We start from the raw sequence: 21,277 nt of genomic DNA, 5'->3' as shown, positions 1-21,277 counted from the left end.
TGTATCTACGGTTGTTTAGGCTGTGAACGTCCTGGAGCGAAAAAGGGAATTGGCTCGAGCTTTCGATTGGGCCCAGGAAACTGTCAGTCAAGGAATGGGCGGGTGCACTCGCAATCCAGCGCACATTATTGATAGAGAGGAGAGGCGGATACGGGGAGGGAGAGGGATGCCGGCTTCTCTTGATTGGGCCATACGGAGGGCCGTGCGCCCCGGTACTCCGGATTGGCTGACCGTGAGCCGCGCCCCCCTCACGCCAACAGCCTTCAGTACGAGAAGTGCGCCCGGCTCGCCTCGCGTAGCCGTGGAGCCAATTTGGTGCAAAGGCGTGCACAGGGGGCTCGCTGGGTTCCCAACCGGACCCGACGTAGACCCGGGAGTGGTGCGCTCCTTCTCAACGGTGAGCGAAGACCAGTGGGCAGCGGGAGAGGGGTCGGGCCGGCGGGCTGCGAATGAAGGTCTGCGGCACCAAGTTCCTTCAGAGCGTCGTCGCACCCGGAAGTGTGGCAAGACATCAGTCGCACCCGGAAGTGTGATGCTTCCGAGGCCATGGGAAGTAATGGTACCCGGCCAGTTGAGATACCGGGTTAAAACAGATGTTTATGTATCTTTAATTCCTGCGGCTCGGTAGATCCTCCCTTTTCGGCAAGTGTTGGAGGATGCAAGTATTTGGTCACATTTTTAAATGTCCCATCCGAGGGTAAACGAGCACTAGGAGCGTGGACAAGAGGGCTAAGCTCAGTAAAGGCTTTCAGGAAGTTTCTTTTGCTGCCCATCACCCTCACTTCCCCTGCCGTCCAGGGATGTGCAGATGGAGGCCGGAGGAGACGCTGCTGCCCCAGCCCCCGGGGACGCCGAGGACTTGGAGGACACGCGGCTCCCCAGTGAGGAGGCTGGAGACGGTGGAGGGGTCCAAGAGGACCCCACAGATTCCGAGGACCGGAGCCTGGAGGAAACAGGTATGTCTTTTCCTCACCACAAATTCCAAAGAATGTATAGGGGTGTCATTGTTGAGGGAGGTCCATGAGGGACCAGTAACGAGCCTTTTTGGGGCTTAACAGGGTTGCATGTGGTCAGTAAGAGGTCGTCGTTGACTCACATTGCAGTTTAAATCCTCGAGGAATGAAAAGGAGGAAATCAGTGAGCATTGGTGAATGTTCACTGGGGACTTGGGTTGAGTTAGGTCCTTGGGGTATCAAAAAGGGATTAGTTGGGGTCAAAGGGGGGCATTGGGGATTTAAGATGGTCAGGTCAATGACTGACCGAAAGGAAGTTAAGAGGGTCAGAGGTGGACTATTTAGAAATCAGTGTCTTTGGGGACTAGGGTGTCTGAGGTGGGGAAGAGGGTCAGTGGAAGCCCATGGGCACTCAGAGTATTTACCTCATTGAGGAGACAATGGTGAGTTGTTGGAGGTACTCTTTTAAGGAACCAGATGTTAGTGGCTACTAATGGCGATTATGGGTGGGGAGGCAGTGGACATCAGTGAGATTATTTGGGGAGTTAGAGGACCAGTAGGAGAGCCTTTGAAAACCCAGGTGGATGTGTAAAGGTATTCTGTGGAGCGTCGATGGAAGTCATTGGGGGCATTGCTCATTGATCACGTTGGAAGGAGCAGTGGACATCTCTAAGATTAAATGGTGGAGGGGGGCGGTCTTTGAGAACTTGGGAATTGTTAGCAAGTAGTGGCAGATATTGGGAGGAGGTCGTTGGTAATTGGGAGCAAGTAGAGTCATAGAATGTCAGTGAGAGAATGAAGGAATATGAGGTCATGGGGATTTCATGGGAAAATTGTTGAGACATAGTTGCCAGTGGGTAATAATGGTTGTCCTTGGGGGAAATCAATGGACATTGACTGGATTAATAGGAGGTGTGTCAGGGGAGTCAGTAGGGGGCATTGAAGTGGTGGGTTTCATTGGTGATTGTTAATAATAATCATGGGGAAGGGCAGTGGAGGTCATATTCATAGAAGTCCTGTGTTTTAGTGTATATTATGGTGGTTATTGTAGGGAGCGGGGTGGATACCACTGAGAATAAAGGGAGATCAAGAGAGTCAGTGGAGGTCATTGAAGTCCTAGGTGTTAGTGGAGATTAATAGTGATCATTGGAGAGAAGGGAATAAGAGAGGGTTAGGGGAGTCAACAGAGATCACTGGAAGTCTTGGATGTTAGTGGACATTAATAGTGGTCATGGTAGGGATGGAATGGACATGGAGTAGAATAGATTGTGGGTCAGAGCAGTCAGTGAAGGTCATTGAGGACCCAGGTATTAGTGATGTTAATGTGGGGTCATTGAAATGGTAATGAACAGCAGTGGGAGTAAATAGAGGGGATTAAGGATCTGGGTGTTAGTGGATATTCATGCAGTCATTGGGAGAATCAGTGGTCATCATCAAGAATATAAATGGTGCTCAAGAGAGTCAATAAGGTCATTAGGGATCAGTGGACATCAGTGAGAATAACTAAGGGATTAAGGTAGTGGGGACAAGGAGCAGTGAAAAACCCAAATATTAATAGATGTAATGGTATCAGGAGAATGAGGGGTCAGAGGTTATTAATGGGGGATCATTGAAGATGTAAGTTATTCAGGAAATGGGGTGCTTTGAAGACTTAGAAATGGCAGTTATTGAAAGGGGAATAATTGGTCTTTAGGACATAAGAGGGTTCAATTATGACAATGAGAGATTGGATTATTGGGGTTTTAAGGGCATCATGTGGATGTAATTGAGGGGCAGAGAAGATACCTGGAGTTCTGTGTCAGCATCAGGGGTCATTGGGGGAGGGGGCTGGTAGGCATTTGGTGGGGCCTTGGGCACAGGGGGTTAGTGGGAGTCCACAGGCAGGTGACCCACCAGGGGCTCCCTTTCAGGATCCGAGACCAAGGACCAGCCACCCAGCCTGCTGTCACCACTGCCCCAGTCAGAGTCCCCTTCATGTACCCATGGGCTCTGGGATCCTGCAGCCTCTGAGAATAATGCCATGGATGACTCTGAGAGTGGCTCCGGGGGCCAGGGCGGAGATCCAAGTGACGAGGACTGGCGCAGCAAGCGAAAGCACGTGTTTGTACTGAGTGAGGCAGGCAAGCCCATCTACTCGAGGTACGGTAGTGTGGAGGCACTGTCGACTACCATGGGTGTGATGACAGCTCTCGTGTCTTTCGTGCAGAGTGCAGGAGATACCATCCGCGCCATCTATGCTGGTGAGCAAAGGGGCAGGAGGTGGAACTGGGGGCAGTGACTGTGAATATGAATATGGCTGTCTGGGTAGCTATAGGTCTGTCTGACTTCCGGGGGCACTGTCCAGCCAGCCAAGTGTGTGGGTCAGTGTGTGTGGTTGGCTTTCCAGTCCTGAAAGGGTGAGGGTTTGGTGTTGTATCCATCTGTCAGTTTGGCCTTCTGGGTTCTGAGTGATTAACTCCTGGGATGTAAGTGACTGGCTGGATACTTCCTTGTTTATCTGACAGCATGGTTGTGTGGCTGTGTGGCTGAGTTGGGTATCTTTCCGGCTGTGTCAGTCCTTGCTTCATCTTCCCCCACTTCATGTTATATGTCTAACCTGATTCTTTGACCATCCCATCGTGTCTCTACAAATGTTCAGTCTCCCCCAGATTGTCCTAACCCTAAGTCCGAGTGTCCACAGAGTGACCGCGCAAGCTTGGGCCAGAGGTGTGTGTTCAGGGAAAGGGGGGAAGAGCCTCACCTGATCCTCTCAGTCACCACCGACTCATCGCTACCCCCTGCCCATCCCTTCCCTCCCCCAGAGGACCACAAGCTGGTGTTCCTACAGCAGGGCCCACTGCTGCTGGTGGCTGTGTCAAGGACTCCTCAGTCAGCAGCCCAGCTGCGGGAGGAGCTTCTAGCTGTGCACGCACAGATCGTGAGTACACTGACCCGTGCAAGTGTGGCCCGCATCTTCGCCCGTAAGCAGAACTACGACCTCCGCCGCCTGCTAGCTGGCTCCGAGCGCACCCTAGACCGGCTTCTGGACAGTGTGGAGCGGGACCCAGGTGCCCTGCTCCTGGGTGCCGTGCGCTGTGTGCCCCTCACTCGCCCGCTGCGGGAAGCACTGGGTACACTGCTCCGACGTTGCACAGCACCTGGCCTGGCACTGTCCGTGCTGGCGGTGGGTGGTCAACTGGTGACAGCAGCCCAGGAGCGGAATGTGTTGGCTGAGTGCCGGCTGGACCCAGCTGACCTGCAATTGCTGCTCAACTGGGTCAGTGCACCTGCCTTTGCAGCAGGGGAAGCGTGGGCACCTGTGTGCCTGCCCCGCTTCAACCCAGATGGTTTCTTCTATGCCTATGTGGCCCGCCTGGACGCCATGCCTGTCTGCCTGCTGCTACTTGGCACTGACCCTGAGGCCTTCCATGACATGGCCACCTGCCGGCGCCTGGTGGAAGACGGCATGCACACGCTTGGTGCCATGCGTAACCTTGGGGAGGCTGCCAGTTTCTCTAATGCCCCATCAGCCACTACCCCATCCTACAGTGTGCAGGCTGTGGGAGCACCTGGCCTTCGGCACTTCCTCTATAAGCCACTGGACATCCCTGACCATCACCGCCAGCTGCCTCAGTTTACCAGGTGGGTCCTGATCCTTGGGCAATCTGCCAGGTGGGAAGGCTTATCTAACTGGAAGGTTCAGCATCTCATAGACATGTTTCAGGAAAGAAAGCCAGCCATGCTCTACAACAGCGGTCACCAGCTGGTAGTCCATGGACCACTGGTGGTCCATGAGGTCCGAAAGGTTGGCGACCGATGCTCTAGAACAGTGGTCGGCAAACTGCGGCTCGCGAGCCACATGCGGCTCTTTGGCCCCTTGAGTGTGGCTCTTCCTAAGCCTTAGGAGTACCCTAATTAAGTTAATAACAATGTACCTACCTATATAGTTTAAGTTTAAAAAAGTTGGCTCTCAAAAGAAATTTCAATCGTTGTACTGTTGATATTTGGCTCTGTTGACTAATGAGTTTGCCGACCACTGCTCTAGAATGATGGAATAGAACAGGTGTATAACTGATGAGGGAGGCTCAACTACCAATCTCAAGGAATCCCTTATTCTAATGGAAACTAAGGCCCCAGTATTCAAGGAATCCCATAGTTTGAGGGGAAAGCTGGGCCTCTGACCATAGAGATTCTTTAAGTCTAATGGGGAAGGCTTATTTAGCTCCTTAGCTTAATTGAACTCCTTAGACTGAGGGGAGATGGCCAGCCAAGAAAGCCCTAGACTGACCCTGTCGCCGGCCTCCCTCCCTCACTGCAGCCCTGAGCTAGAGGCCCCGTACAGCAGAGAAGAGGAACGGCAGCGTCTATCGGACCTATACCACCGCCTGCATGCTCGCCTCCATAGTAGCTCCCGGCCTCTGCGCCTCATTTACCACGTGGCTGAGAAGGAGACACTGCTGGCCTGGGTGAGTTGGGGAGAGGGCTCTTCAGGGGTTAATTCCCTGCTTCAGTTCTTTTTGCCTCCATTGTATCCCCCCAGCCATCACAAACTCCATCCATAGCTTTTGTATACCTTTGCTTTCAACACTGTCCCTGCCATTACACATGTGTCTTTGAAACCCATAAGGGTCAATCACAGTGTCTCCAAACCTCATTAACCCCATCATTCTGTTTGCTTTTCCCCCATTAGCAACCAGGACAGTGTCTTCAACTTTCAAGAGGCCCCATTAACAACCATCACTGTCTGCTGATTTCCTATATTCCCATTAGTCCCGCCCATGTGTCTTCAGGCACCAGTTCAGAACTCCTTGAATACCAAAGGCTTGGCTCCATGCTATGCCTCCTACCTGGCATATCCTTCCCTGCAGTCTTTCCAGGGCTTCTGTCCTCACTTTCTATGGGTGTATTAAATGTCATCTATTCTGGTCAAGGTGACCCCATAGGAAATGGCACCTTCCCCCCCGGGCTCTGCCATTCAGTGCACATTCGTTAAATAATGTATTGGGTACCTATTGAGTATCAGGCATTGTTCTAGGCCAGGGGCTTTTTTTATTTTTTTAAACTTTATTTCCAAGCAATTTTAGACTTACAAAGAAGTTGCAAAAATAGTAGAAAAAATTACTATAAATAGTTCCATCACCTAATTTCTCCAGATATTAACATAACCACAGTAACTTATCAAAATCAGGGAATTAACACCAGTATAATGATATCTAATCCACAGACTTCATTCAGATTTCACCAGTTGTCCCACTAACGTTTTTTTACTGGTCCAGAATCCAGTCCAGGATCACATGTTGGATTTATTTATTGTGTCTCCCTAGTGTCATTTATTCTGGAACAGTTCCTCAGTCTTTTTTGTCTTTCATAATCTTGGCACTTTTAAAGGGTGCCAGCCAGTTAGTTTGTAGAATGTCCCTCAACTTGGGTTTTCCTGGTATTTATCCTGACTAAATAGAGGCCATGCATTTTTCGAAAGAATATCACAGAAGTGATGTGTCCTTCTCTGCATCATATCAGGAGGCCCACAATGTCAGTTTGTCCTGTTGTTGATGATATTAGCCTTGATCACTTAGTTAAGGTGGTGTCTGTCAGATTTATCCACAGTAAGGTTAGTATTTCTCCCCTTTGTAATTAGTAAATAGCATGAGGTGATTATGTTACTGTTCTGTTTTTCATCATATTTTCACCCACTAATTTTAATATCCATTAATGATTCTTGCCTGCAATAGTTATTACTCTGGTGTTTATTACTAGACTGTCATTTTTCTAACCCTGTCATTCCTTCTGCAGTTATTGTTTGATATTCTATTGTCTTAGAGACCTTTTCCTCCTGTATTTGTTGAATTTTTAATTTTATATTAGTATGGTCTCATGGATTTTTCTTTAATTCAGTGGGCTAAAATCTTCTCTATCCTTTATTTTTCTTGTCTGTTATTTATTTCATTGCTCAAATTGTCTCTCACATAGCCAGTGGGAGCTGTGATGTAGGTACACTGTCCCTTGTGTCATTTGACATGTCTCCATCACTGCTGGAACACTTCTTAACTTTTTGGCACAAGATGTTCCAAGCTCATCTTGTACTTTCTCTGTGTCAGTCCATTTGTCCAAGTAGCCCTTGTACCTTTTAGTGAAGAATGGTGATTCAAAACCAAGATATGGTAGGCCCAGGATTTTAAATCGGGTGATTCGGGGATTACTCACCAAGGAGATGGCAGCTAAGTGGGGCAGGGAGGTAGTGGGCCATGTGGGTATCTGGAGGAAGAGTATAGCTGGCAGAGGGAAAGGGCTGTGCAAATGCTGTGAGGTGGGACTGAGCCTGGTTTATGGTTGAGGAAGAGCAAAAAGGCTAGAGTGGCTGGAACAGAGGAAGTGAGGGGAGAGCAGTGAGAAGTGGTGTGGAAAGAACTGGTGATCTCATGACATTACATCTCTCAGATTCGTGTGAGGATTAAATGGAATTAATCCTCTTATACTCAGGGTACAGATGATGAAGACATAGGTGTGTAGAGCTCAGAACAGGACCTTGTATACAACAATTGCTCATTAAAAAGCACTGTTGTTGTTAAACCCATTCTATAGGTGAGCATCACAGTCAGCATCACCCAGTTGAAGCCACTAGATCTAAACGATCCCTTGGTTCAACTGAACCTGGCCCACCCTTGGTTCAACTGAGAACCCCTGGCTCACCCATGACACAATAATATCAGCTTACCTGCTTTAGCCCAGTGACCAGACAGCATCAGGTGGAAGCTGCTGCCAGGTGCGTCTTCCAAACAGGAGATAGGCATGGGGCTCGGGTTGGATGGACAGGGTTAGGGATGACCAGTTCCAGCCCAACTGACTCTATCTCCTCTCAAACCCACAGGTGACCTCCAAATTTGAGCTCTATACCTGCCTCAGCCCCCTGGTGACCAAGGCAGGTGCCATCTTGGTAGTGACCAAACTCCTACGCTGGGTGAAGAAAGAGGAAGATCGGCTTTTCATTCGTTATCCACCCAAGTACTCGACACCTCCGGCAGCCTCATCTGCCTCTACGGACCAAGCTTCCCATAATGGCTTGTTCACTGGATCTTGAGCGGCAGAACCTCCCAGATTGGGCAGTGCTGGGAACAACTACCTTTGGCTCTTACCTACTATCTCCACCCTGCAAAGGGGGAGCTGGAAGGGGTGGGGTGGTTGATGGTGGTGTCTGTGGCTCGTCTCTCTCTCCCTGGACAATAGGGCAAGATCTAAGGGCTTGCCCTCGAATGAGAGATGACTGGACATAGGTCAGCAGGCTGCTTCCTCAGCCCCTCATGCATCTCCACCTATGGAGAAATCCTTAGGCTTCTTCCCTTCCCTCTGCCTCACTATCTCCACTTGGATGATGTTCCAGCCTCTGTCAGGGACTTTCTCCTCCAATACCTAGGCACCATGCCCTCTGTCCTGCATCTGGAGTCAGCCTCCTCGGTGGGCTCTTAGCCCTGAGTGTCCAGGGCTGGCCAAGGTCTCTGTGGGTGACCCATGGGACCAGCCTGTGCTGGAACTGACCTAAAGATACTTAAAAGAAAAGGTCTAAACCAGTCCCCACAGGGACATTCCTTCGCCCTTGTTGTACTTCATCTCCCTGTCAAAAGGGACCCCATCAGTGTTGGCTGCTGCTAATGTTAATGAGAAAGGTGGTCCTCGCAGTCTGTCTGTGAAACCCAGGGCAAAGCCCCCGACTTCACACAGAGATCCAGAACTTTTACGTAGGAGGTGCACTTAGCTTCTAAGGCTCCTTCTGCTCATTCGTGAAATAGAGATAACTGACCTCTCACCGGCTAAGTGAGCATTTGTGAATGAAAAGGGACTCGGACTCTTGTGTACCACCCCACGACACATGGACATTTGCCCCAGACTTTCTTACAACCTGCACTACACGAGCAACCTGGAGGGGGCGAGACCTTTCTAATTTGTATATGTACTCACAACACTTGGTCCCCAATCACTAAGACCCTAGTTCTAGCCTTGTTTTCTCTACGAACAGCCGCACGTCGCTGAGCCAGAGGCTCGCGGAAACTCCATTGCGCTCATTCTGGTCCAGTGAGCAGACTGCGCTGCACGCATGCGCGCTGCAGAGCCTTTCTGCCCTCGCGTGCTCCCCCTCCCCCCCATCAATTGTCGAAGGCGCATGCGCCTAACTCCTGCTGGGAAAATGGCGGCCAAGTTGGAGCCGCTGGCGGCCTCGGAGGAGGCGGAGGAGGGCGAGGGCGAGGGATGCGCGGGTAAGCCGGCCGCTCCGGCCAGGGCAGAGGGGAAGCCTCTGTCCCAGTCCAATAGAGAGAGATTGATAGCGGTTCCAAAAAAAAAGTAAAAATTTAGGCCTTTTATAACAAGGTAAATAATACTTCAGTATGCATCTCTTCAAGCAACGGATGGAGGTAGACATTCTCACAAAAACCACTCTGCTGCTGCTGCCACATCTGAGGAAATTCACAGTAACTCCCCATCCTCTGACACCCAGGCCGTTCACACGTTGTGTGGACTCTTAAATCCTAACCCCACAAACCGCTTTTCTCCAGGGCGTTGTGACAATGATGCCCACACCTTCGGGGGGTGGGGGGGGATTGCCGTCTAGAAAAGAAGAAAACCCCCCAAGACTGAACCGCCACTGTGCCGCCAGCATTCTCTAAACTATAGGAATGTTCGGAATGGACCACAGTACAGGAAATAGCATGATGCGTGCCCGTGTACCCGTCACTGTTTCAACAGCTGCCACCTTTCTGCCCTCCACTCACCCATAGCCCCCTTTCTGCAGCCTAAACCGCTGTGTTACTAAACATGGTTGCATTTTGTCCAGACCTGTCTGCAGACATCGACAATAACTTGTTTATTGTCCTAGGATGTCAGCGCCATGAGAACCATTCGTTGCTCTTTCCCCAAGGCCCAAACAATGCCTGCTTGGCACATAGTAGGTGCTCAATAATTTGTGTATTATATGAATAATGAAGTAACTAACATGGAGAGCTCTCTCAGATTAGGGCCACACATTGAATGCCAGCTTTCTACAAAGGACGGACAGAAATGAGACAGATGCCAATAGATCTCATTGAGCACTTACTGCAGCTGCCACCTACTACAAAGCTTTTAGTATCCACTTTCAAGTTTGTCACAATTGAAGTTACTTCATCAGCAAGGAGGAAATTTAAGAGCAGGTGATGTTACCATTTTTAGCCATTAAAATTGGCTTTATAAAAGGAGAGATGATATCTAATATTGATTACTCTGGGGGGAAAGGCCATCTTTTGTCTCACTTGGAGAGCTGACCAGTAAACGCTTAGCTGGATGTAGTTTGGCAGAACATTTTTAGCATCTAAAATGCTAGTCACTATATTCGGCCACCGGGCTTAGTAATCAGGAGAATATAGAGATACCTGGGCCAGAAAAAGTCATTAGGACGTTGTTGATGGAAGCCAAAAAAAAGGAGCAATTATGGAAATGGCTAAGCTTAGGTATATTCATGCATATTGTGGAATGCCTGTGTGTGGTGGACCTTTAAAATTTTTTGAGCAGCAGGAAAAAAATGGTTAAATTGCAATTTAATTTAAAATAATTAAAATGTAAAAGGATAAGACCATGATTTATTGGCACAGAATGAACTCTAAAAAGATATTTTTATGAGGAAAAAGTTTGGATTTTCAAAATAAAGTAGAAGCAATGTCAGCCATAGCCCTTTGTAGGTTGCACAGAAAAATATCTGAAGGCAAAAGGCCTCACTGATGACTCTTAATAAGGGACTTGGATCTTGGGGGCTGTGCAAAAGTGGAGGCATTTTTGTGATTGTTTTTCTTTTAGGAAACTGTAAGTAGCACTGTATAATTTTTTAAAAGATGAGAACGAGGGAAATTTGAATTGCATCCGAGAATCATATTAATATTGATTAATATTGGCATCTTGGTTTGGATGGTTATACTGTGGTTATCTGGTAGATTCCCCTTGAATAGAGTAAATATACACTGGAACATTAAGGAATAATGGGCCATGGTGCCTGCGATTTATGGTACAGAAACGCTCACAAATGGGAAACCTGATACAAGGCAAGTAGGAGCACTGTGGTCTATTTCTACAACTTTTATGTACATCTGAAATGATTTCAAAATAAAATGTTTAAAAGGGGCTCGTGTGTTATAAGCTGTTTTATAACATAGATTTTAAAAAACTTTTATCAAGTTGTTAGTTGGATTATTTAAAAGATTTACTGATCACCCATGATCTTACCCCAATGACTAGGACTAGAAGTGCAGGGGAGAGGAAAAACATAGATGGAGCTTTCACAAAAATGGCTGCAAAAGCCAGCTATAAAAGGCATGGGGACAGTCGGGGAAATCACATATGTTCTGGGTACTAGATGATATTAATGATCCAATGATTAGTGATAATTGTTAATATTGGTATAATTATAGGATTGGAGTCATCTAAGAAAATGTCTTCAAGTAGTGAAACTTAAGTATCTGGGGATGACATGTTACGAAGCCTGGGGCTTGCCTGGAAAAACATAGCTGAAGCAAATATTAAGGATTGTCAGATCTGGGCGATGAGTAAATCAGAGCTCATCACGGTATTCTCCTTACTTTTATGTGCATTTGGAAGTTTTCATAATGAACTATTTAAAAAACAATAACAAATACTTAACCTCATTATTAAAGTAGCTTTAATTTTTTGTTTAATTTCCAAATAGTAAGAGTATTTAAAACTGCTTAAAGTCTCAAGAGACTACATACCAGCCTATTAATACCAGAGAAAGGCACTGAGATTTGGGGCCAAGGAGAGAAGGGGAAGTTTCATTTTTAATTTCACATGTTTGTGTGGTGGTTGAATGTTTTTAGAATGTTACTTGGATAAGGAAGTAAAAATTAAAACAATACATAAAAGACATTTTACTAAAAGATCTGCATGTCTTCACCAAATGTTGGCAGTAATTACTTCTTGGGAAGGGGATTGACTTGGGGAAGGGGCTAATGGTGAGGGGAGACATATTTTTTACTCTATGTTCTTCATTTGTTTAATAAGTAATTTAAAAATTCAAATGCAAAATTAAATTAATGCATATAATTTGTAAAAGGTTTCAGGCAAGACTAAAATATGTAAAGAGAGTGAATACACCACCAAATATTTTAACAAAATTTAATAAATTCAGGTTACACGCCCCTGGTTCACAACATGATTTTTAATGGCTGCAAAGAATTTCATCCTACAAAAGTGCTATAATCAACTAAGGCATCTTTAGGTTGCTTCCATCTTTTAAGATTACAAACAATGAAACAATGTACATCTTGCCATCATCCTTAATTTTTTCCTTAAGATAGATTCCTAGAAGTGGAATTTCTGATCCCTCTAGATTGAGTAAGTTTTGGATATTTACTCTGTAGATATGACTTGTTACTATGAGGTTATACTGGATCAGGGTAGGCCCTGACCCAGTGTCTGGTGTCCTAATAAGAAGAGGGAATTTTGGACACAGAGATAGAATGCAAGGTGAAAACACAAACACACACAAAAGGAAGCCCCAGTTGATGGTACTTAGTTTTGGCAGCAAAAGAAGGAAAGCAACCTAAATATCCACTAGTAAGGGACCTCTCTTAAATTATGGTATATTTACTCTGTGGACCGCTATGCAGCCACTAAAAAGAATAAAAAGATCACCAGTATACACTGTCAAATGAAAAATACAAGCTGTGGAACATCATTTATGATAGGATACCACTTATATAGAAAGAGTGGCGATATGCTTGCATATGAATTGAATTATCTCTAAGCTTGTAACACTAGTGACTTCCGAGGAGGGAAATTGAGGAACTGGTGTCTGAGGGGAAGAGACTTTTCTGTTTATTGCTTTTTAGCTATCATGTGTGATTTGTGTGCTGCCTTTTATATTCTCTGCCCAGTTTTCCTTGGAGAGGGGTGAGTCATTGGGATTTGACCTTTTATCATTGATTTCAAAAGTTTAAGATGTCAATATATTTTTTTCTGTTATTTTGTTATTGTAATTCTAAAAGTAACATAGGCTCCTGCTAAAAATGTATAGAAGGCCCAGCTGGCATAGCTCAGTGGTTGAGTGTTGACCTAAGAACCAGAAGGTCACGGACATATGCTTGGGTTGCGGGGCTTGGTCCCCAGTGTGGGGCTTGCAGGAGGCAGCCAATCAATGATTCTCTTTCATCATTGATGTTTCTATCTCTCTCTCCCTCTCCCTTCTTCTCTGAAACCATTAAAAAAATATATTTTTAAAAAAATGTATAGAAGCATATATGGTGAAAGTGTGTTTGAATTAAGATCCAAATTAGGTATTCATTACAATTGATTGATATATGTCTCAAGTCTTTTTTTAAAAAAGTATATTTTTATTGATTTCAGAGAGGAAGAGAGAGATAGAAACATCAATGATGAGAGAGAATCATTGACTGGCTGCCTCCTGCACACCCCCACTGGGGATGGAGCCCAAAACCCAGGCATGTCCCCTTGACTGGAATCGAACCCAGGACCCTTCAGTCTGCAAGCCAACACTCTTTCCACTGAGCCAAACCAGCTAGGGCTGTCTCAAGTCTTTTAATCATAGTTTCCCCCTCTCCCTTTTTCTTCTTTGCAATTTACTTGTTGAAGAAACAAGATTGTCTTGTGGAATTTGCCAGAGTCTTATAATGCTGATCACATCACCATGATACAATTTAACATATTTTACTGCCCCTTGCACTTCCTCTGAATTGGCATTTAGATATGGAAACCTTAGTAAGATTTCTTTTTTTTTTAATTTGGTTGGCAAGAATCCTTCATATGTGCTGTTATGTTCTTCCATCAAAAAGCTCATAATACCCTGTTGTCTTTTTTTTATTGTTAGTCATTAATAACTATTTCCTAGACCCATAAATTCTTTAAGATTTGCAAATTGTGGCCTATAATGATTTTACAGAATTCATATGAAATCTCTCTGCCCTATTGCATTGGTTTGAACTTCATACTATTCTGAACAGCAGCAGCAAAAGTGCTTCCCCTTCTCTCATGCCTGTGTTGTATTAAGCCTTAATACAGGTTCTCAAACTTCCTAATGCCGCGACCCTTTAATACAGTTCCTCATGTTGTGGTGACCCCCAACCATAAAATTATTTTCGTTGCTACTTCATAACTGTAATTTTGCTACTGTTATGAATTGTAATGTAAATATTTGATATGCAGGATGTATTTTCATTGTTCGCGACCCACAGGTTGAGAACCGCTTATAATAAGGGATCTGTGGTGTCCTTTGACCTCAGGGAGAAGCTGACCATAAGGGTCCCCGATCCATCCAGCACACACCATGAACCTCAGGCACAAGGGGCCGGGTCCTGCCGAGGCCCTCCTCTTGCTGGAAGCCTCGCCCTCAGCCTGGCCTGGGTCCCAGCCCAGGGGTGTCTGTAGAACCCACTGGGGCTTCCTTCCTCCCTTCCCAGATAGGCCTTTCCGCAGTCCCCTCATTCTCACTGGATCCTGTAATTCTGGTTTTCATCTCCACAGGGCAGACCAAATCTTTGAAGACTGAGGACTTGCTGTCAATGGTGAAAAAGCTGCAGAAAGGTCCTGTGTCTCCTTGTATCTGAGGCTCCCCTGGGGTTTTGAGTCAGGCATGTGGCTCAAACCCAGCTCCCTCAGCTCACAACCTTGGAGAATTATCCCATGGCACTCTCTCCCTCTAACACAATTTATTCTTTGCACACACACACACACACACACACACACACACACACACCATCCATTTCCCTGACCCACAGGCCAGCAGTGACTATTTTTAAATTCTTGGGTATTTTTCTAGAGATTAAAAAAAAATACATTGGTGGGTGTGTGTTCTTTGTCTGCACTTTTTACATACAAATGGCAATACAAATAGCTTTGTGCCTTGCTTTGCTGTTGAAGGGGGCCTGGGAGCCCTCTATATCAGGGCTGGGCTAAATTCTGGCTGGATTGAAGGTTGGACACACCCCCTCCCCAGCCCATCCTCAGGTTAAATTCTACAGTGCATTGATCTGTTCCTAATAGAAGGGAACCTCCCCTTCCCCAGACCCTGTGGCTCCTGCAGAAGTGCACTGGGGCTCCTGCCTAGGCTAACATTAGAGAAATTGCAGGACTGGAGCTTTGTCAGCCATAATTAGCACCTTGGAAGCACCCACTGTGCTAGAAGTCACAGGAGCTGGAGTTGGTGGCCTCAGAAAATCCAGGGCTTGAGTTTATTAACTCCAGAGTGTTGGGGCTGGGGACCCAGCAAGGGCTGGGAAGCTTTTTGCCCCAGCTCTGTGCTGCTGATCTTGAAGCCAAAAGAGGGATGAGGAAGAAGGCTTCTCCATCCAAAACACTGATAACGGGGCTGTAAGAAGGTAGAGACGGCTACACTAAAGAGGCAGTGACCTCCCTGTCCCTAGATAATTTGGAAGCTGCCACCCACAAGATTAAAGCAGCACTTTCCCATTTTCTCTAATGGGACCCATACCAGGGTCTGGAAGAACAGAAGTGACAACTACCCTGCCAGGCTTTTAACAGGGTGGGGCAGGCAGGGGGTCTTCCCTGGCTCCCACCACGCTCAGAATTACAACTAGAAGCCCCCGGCATGGCCTTGGACACCTTCAGTGATCTGCACCCCCACTTCCCCCCACCTTGCCTCTTGCTGCTCCCCACTTGCTTACTAGATTCACACCTGCCACACCAGCCCCTTAGCCATTACTTTGGGCATCTGCCTCACTCTCTCTGCACTAGTCCATCTGCCTGGCAGGGTTCCTCCCTCCATACCCCACATCCCCACAAAACTGCAGGGCTCCCTTCCCTTTCTACATTTGGAGCCTTTTTCACATCTCAAGAAGCACCTTCTACGCTTTCACTCTCCAGCCCCTTGCTTCACTTTATTCCCCTTCACAGCAGTTACTGCCACCTACATTGATATATATCTTTGTTCAATGTCCATCTCTCCCACCCAGAATGCAAGCCCTGCAAAGGGCCTCTTACAGAGCCCAGCATACAACAGGCACTCAATAAATGTGTGCTGATGATAGCAGCAGAGACACAATGCCAACACACACCCACCCTCCATCTGCCTTGGACAGCCAGGCATCTGTCTTCTCTGATTTAATCTTTCTTTCCTTCTGCAGAGGGAAGCCTGGAGCCACAGATAGAAGATCTGATTAACCGGATTAATGAGCTTCAGCAAGGTAAACTGGGACTGAGGCTGGCCCTGGACTTTGAATGACTCCCCTTCCTCATCTATAAAATTCGGGCCCCTCCAGGTTGCTTGAAGATAGCGTGCTGTGTCATAATCTAAGAGAGAATAGCCAGGTTAGAGGCTGCATTCACAGTGTCTTCTGTGTTTTGGCTCAGCAAAGAAGAAGTCCAATGAGGAATTGGGAGAAACTCAAGCTCTCTGGGAGACGCTGCACAGGGAATTGGACTCTTGTAAGTGAGACCAAAAGAGGGACCCAGAGATCCCATGACACTGCTGGTGTTCCTGTGCGCACCTCAGAGTCTTTGCATGGGCTGTTCCCTCTGCCTGCAATGCTCTTACGCTATGTATTCTAGATTGCTTCTTGCTATCTCAAGTCATCCTTTAGCTCTTAGCTCAAACTTCACTCAACAGGTCTACCTTGATGGTCCCATATGAAATAGGATGTCATCTTCTCTCTCTGTTACTCTCACTCTCCTGCTTGATGTGCTTCTTCATGGCCTTTATTTTCACCTGACTTAGTACATTTATTTCTAGTCAACTCTTCCCTTGCTATAAACATTGTGCATCCTACAGAGTCATTACACCTTTGGAGTTTACAGGGAATGTGGGCACCCACAGGGAGAAGCTGGATCTGGATGGTCCCCAGTGGGAGATGGGTGCAGGGTGGCAAGAACATACCTCCCCTCTCCTGGGGCTGCACCAGACCTTCTGTATGACCTTGGGCATGCCCTTTGCATGAAGTTGCAGTGGGGGCACATGATATAGCCCCTTCCTTGGAGGCTCAAAGTGTTACTGTGTTTTTCAGTGAATGGAGAGAAAGTACACCTAGAGGAGGTCTTGAGAAAAAAGCAAGGTATTTACAGCTGTTCTGTCTTCATTATTCTACCCCATCACCCCACAAAAGCCAGAAAATCCCACTGAAACCTGAGTCAGGCTGCTTCCCTCTCTGCTCAGACCTCTCCATTGGCTGCCACCTGACCTGAAGTAAACACTAAAGTGCTCTTAGTGCCCTTCAGTGCCCATTACCTCCACCCAAGCCTGGCTCCCCAAGAGCTCTCACATGGCCCTCCTGGTTCCTCCACAGAAGCGCTGAGGATCCTTCAGCTGCACTGCCAAAGGAAGGAAAGCGAGGCTCAGAGGTAAGAGGTCCTGCCCAGCTCTGCCCCACCTTATTCCCCAGCTTGAAGGAGCGAGGAGCAAGAGCTAGGGAAAATAAATCTTGGACACACACTCCTCATTTCCCCCTTTTATAATATACACTAGCTAGACAAAAGATTTCTATGCTCATCTCTGATATTAGATACTGGTGTTAAGATGAACTCACTCATTTAATCATTCCTTGCTACTTTATAAATTTCATCCATTGGTATTATTCTAAGCTTTCCCCTATCGGTTATCCAGACCTTCTGCTTTTATCCAGATCTGTTTATCTATCTGCTCATTTGGGCCTCCCATTCATCCATTTACCCGTTCATCCATTCACCCATTAACCCATTCACCCATTCACCCATCAATACATCTGTCCTACTATCCAACCCTTCATCCGGTCAGCCAGACAGACAGTATCTCTCCAGCCTTCTATATAATCATCTTCCATCCGTTTAATCATTCATTCATCTTCTCTCCATCTTTCCAATTATCTGTTCATCTAACTGTTCATTTCTTCACCCAACCATCCACACAGACATCCTCTATCCTTCTAGTAATCCTTTTATTTCTCCACCCAGCCATCTCCCTCCACTGGTCATTTCTCCAGCCAGCCATCATCTCTTCAGCCAGCCATTCACTCATCCAGTTAACTGTCCAGCCAACCATTCATCCGTCCATCTCTCCATCATTTGAACCTTTACTTAACTGTTCTGTGACCAGAGCTGTCACACCCTGGTGCACCATGATTTTAATTGCGCAGGAAAACCTGATGATGGATAAAGTGTGTGAATGCTTAATTATACCACACACACACACACACACACACACACACACACACACACAACACACACCCACAGAGTCTGATAAGCAGTTTATGTTCATTTATCAACATAATCTTCACAAAGACAATTAAAGGAGTTAAAGGCTAATGTCACCCTCCCATCATTACCACCATTTTACAGATGAGTAAACTAAGACCAGAGAGGTTAAGTAACTTAACCTCTTACACAGCAAAAGGATCACAGTAGAATAGCAGATCCAGGCTTTAAGTCAGGACTTTAGAATCTATGAAGCTAAACTACTGCTCCCCTCACAAAGTGTTCTTCCAACCCAAGCCCCTCCTCTTTGGCTTCAATGTCTCTGCTCACTGCTCAGATCAGGCCCAAATTCATGGTTTGATGGGGGACAGGATGGACAGGATGATAGTCTTGGCAGAGGCCCATAAATTTTCACATTCAGTCAACAGAAGAAAGGGGAATGATGAAGGTTACAAACAAACCCCGAACTCCCACTCCTGCAGAGAATCATGCAGAGAATGATTGAGGTTGTCTTTCCCTTCCTTGGAAGCACATGTTGCAGGAGTTCATGGATCAAATTTTCATCCGTAACTCTCAGATTGAAGAGAGTTGTGAACAGAGGAAGCTGGGGCAACCACTGGGGCCTGGCGTGGCACTGGGTGGGGAGTGGGCGTGGGGTTTGCATCAGGGAGAATTTGTTGGGAGAGGAGCTAGTGGAACCAAGGCTTGGAGTGCCGGAAGCCAATTCCAGCATGTCATAATTTCAAGAGTTTCATCAAAAGGTTGATGAAACTTGGGGACTCAACAGGGTTGAGTCACACATGTAGTCACCTATTGGAAATGGCTGAAGGCATTTCCCCAAACCTGAAAAGGGATTATTGCTTGGCTGCCAGACAGCTAAAAGGCATCTTAATCTACATGTTATTGCCTCCTAGTGGCCAAACACCTGAACAACCGTAGGCTAATTCCCCCATTCTGACAATGCTTGTGTATACCCTTTGAAGTGTATATTTCTGCCTCGCCTCAGGACAAATTGTGTTACTAAAAAGCATGGGGTCCTGGGACGAGGAGACCTATGACCTGAGACCAGAGAACTTAGAACTTAGCTCCTTTAGCTAGGCTCCTCTGACCCCCTAATGCCTTTCAAAATTATGCTTCGTCTCCGGACTCCTATTTAATCTACGCACAGCCTTCTCCAGATTGCTGAACTCTTCTTGATGCTGGGACAAGAACCCCGGCAATATTGGAGGATAAAGCCCAGAAAAGGGCTCCTACCAGGTGGAGCACCAGGCAAAGATCTAAAGGCCTGTGCATGAGGAATCCTCAGAATGAGCCGGGCTGTGTGTCAGTCCTAGTAGGTGTTCTCTCACTCCTGGGTGTTGGCCCCTAGGTCACACATGGAAGAACAGCTGGAGGATTTCATGGGCCAGCACAAGGACCTCTGGGAATTCCAGGTGAGCCATCAGCATTGCCTCCAACCAAAGCCTCTCCTCTCCAGTGTCTCCACTAGCTGCTCAGGTCCACCTGCTCCAGCCCAACTTCACGGCATAATCCTTGACTCTGTTCTTCTTTTCGCCCAGCCACCCAACCCTTCAGCTTTTACCTTTAATCTGGCCACCTCTCACCACCCCCCACTGCAACACATTGCCAAGACTCTCACAGTAACCATTGCTGCCCCTGTTCCCCTCCTGCTCACCTAGAGTGTGCTTACCTTGCAGTGGCAAATGGGGAAAAGCCATGGTCAGATTGTTCCTTCATTCAACCAATGTCCCTGGATGCATCTCACAGCATTCCAGGCAGGAGGAGACAGTGGGGAACCCAAGGGCCAAGTGTCTGCCGGCCCCAGGATGGTTTGGGGCATACCCATACTCTAAATAAGTAAATAAGTAAGACAATCATGTAGCATCAGTTGGGGAAGGCCTCAGCAAGTGACATCCAAATGCAGACACACAGGAAGTAAGGGAGGAAGCTGGCAGGAAGCTGGGTGAAAAGTCTCCTGGCAGAAGGAAAGGCCAATATAAAGGCCCTGAGGCTGAACTCTACCCTGGCCACTTGGGGAAGAGCAAACTGGAGGATGGGCAGGGGAGTGGCAGGACCCAAGGTTTAAGAGGTGCACAGGGACATCGGGAGCCGCCGCAGAAACTGCACTTTGAGTTAATAAATAGTTGAATGGATGAATGACCTAATTCAAGTAAGGACTTACTGAGAGGCGCGAAGGAGCAGGGCGCCAGGACTACAGACCAAAGACAGGCCCCTTCTCTCCAGCAGGTGCTGGAGCGGCGACTGGCCTGGGAGATCCGCGCGCTGCAGAGCAGCAAGGAGCAGCTGCTCACTGAAGGTGGGACTCCCGCGTGGGCTGGGGGACAGGGGCGCGGCGGCGCGTGGGAGTTCCGGCCCCGCCGTGATGCCCACCCTTCACCCTCTGCAGAGAACTTAGCGAGGGCCAAGCTGGAGCAGGTGGAGCAGAGGCTGCGCTCCTCGCCCACGGTCCAGGGCGCCCTGGCAGTGAACGAAGCGTGAGAGGGGAAAGGAGTCCCTGGGCAGGGGACGGGGCAGGGAGGAAGGGAATGGGCCAATGCCTCCCCCAGCACCACCCCTCCCAAAAGGACTGGCTCTGGGCTCGGCTCCTGCCCCTGCGCGCCAGCCTGGGCCTCGTCAGGTCACTGGGTCTCAGTGGTTTCCTCCTGACCCCTCCACTCTAGCTCTCCTCTCCCTCCTCTTCTCTCTCCTCTGACCCTTCTCTGCAGGCTGAAGGTGGAGCTGGAGAAATCCGGGGAGCAAGTCCCCACCCAGACCCAGAGCCCCTCGGGCGACTGGGCCCACAAAGAAGAGGTCGGGAGCCAGGGATGAAGGCGAGGCGGGCAGAGAGGGAGGCAGAGTGGGCGGGGATGTCCCCAGAGTCCCTCGGAGGGAGGGTCTGTGGGGAGCAGGGCACCCCGGTGCTGACGGTGACGGGGCAAAGGCAGCCACGGGCTTGACAGCCTGACTCTGCGCTCCGGCAGCCCGACCCGGAGTCCCTGTGCGCCCGCCACGAGGAGGACCTGGAGCCGCTGGTGGAGCTGGCCCTGTGGTCCCCCTAGGCCAGTGGGACCCACCGATCCCTAGCTTCAAGGCCCGCCGAGAAATAAAGGCAATGATTCAGACGGTCCTTCACCTCCCGGCCTGAGTCTGTGCTCCAGGAGTGGCTGGGGTGGTGG

General features: G+C 47.9%; 2 protein-coding genes across 3 annotated transcripts; both read left to right on the top strand.

Annotated features, from left to right (window-relative positions):
• The first annotated feature begins 251 nt into the window (after positions 1–251).
• Positions 252–11,073, top strand: MON1B (MON1 secretory trafficking family member B). Of its 2 annotated transcripts, XM_005862605.2 has the most exons (6): positions 252–397; positions 799–956; positions 2,864–3,193; positions 3,755–4,574; positions 5,251–5,398; positions 7,801–11,073. In XM_005862605.2, exons 2-6 carry the CDS (start codon positions 809–811, stop codon positions 8,008–8,010), a joined length of 1,656 nt encoding a protein of 551 aa, XP_005862667.1. In that variant the 5' UTR covers positions 252–397; positions 799–808; the 3' UTR covers positions 8,011–11,073. The 2 variants fall into 2 exon arrangements, with proteins under 2 accessions (XP_005862667.1, XP_014392222.1); XM_014536736.1 differs by lacking the exons at positions 252–397; positions 799–956; positions 2,864–3,193 and adding an exon at positions 3,201–3,659.
• On the top strand, positions 8,998–21,228 carry SYCE1L (synaptonemal complex central element protein 1-like). Its single transcript, XM_005862606.2, has 11 exons — positions 8,998–9,166; positions 14,445–14,504; positions 16,064–16,123; positions 16,290–16,364; positions 16,940–16,987; positions 17,219–17,273; positions 19,471–19,534; positions 20,349–20,418; positions 20,509–20,596; positions 20,828–20,912; positions 21,083–21,228. Exons 1-11 carry the CDS (start codon positions 9,022–9,024, stop codon positions 21,158–21,160), a joined length of 828 nt encoding a protein of 275 aa, XP_005862668.1. The 5' UTR covers positions 8,998–9,021; the 3' UTR covers positions 21,161–21,228.
• Positions 21,229–21,277: the final 49 nt, after the last annotated feature.

The sequence above is a fragment of the Myotis brandtii genome, unplaced genomic scaffold (genome assembly GCF_000412655.1).
Source record: "Myotis brandtii unplaced genomic scaffold, ASM41265v1 scaffold165, whole genome shotgun sequence".
NCBI lineage: Eukaryota > Metazoa > Chordata > Mammalia > Chiroptera > Vespertilionidae > Myotis > Myotis brandtii.
Note: the sequence above shows the minus strand (reverse complement) of the source record. Positions and strands in the feature narration are given on the sequence as shown.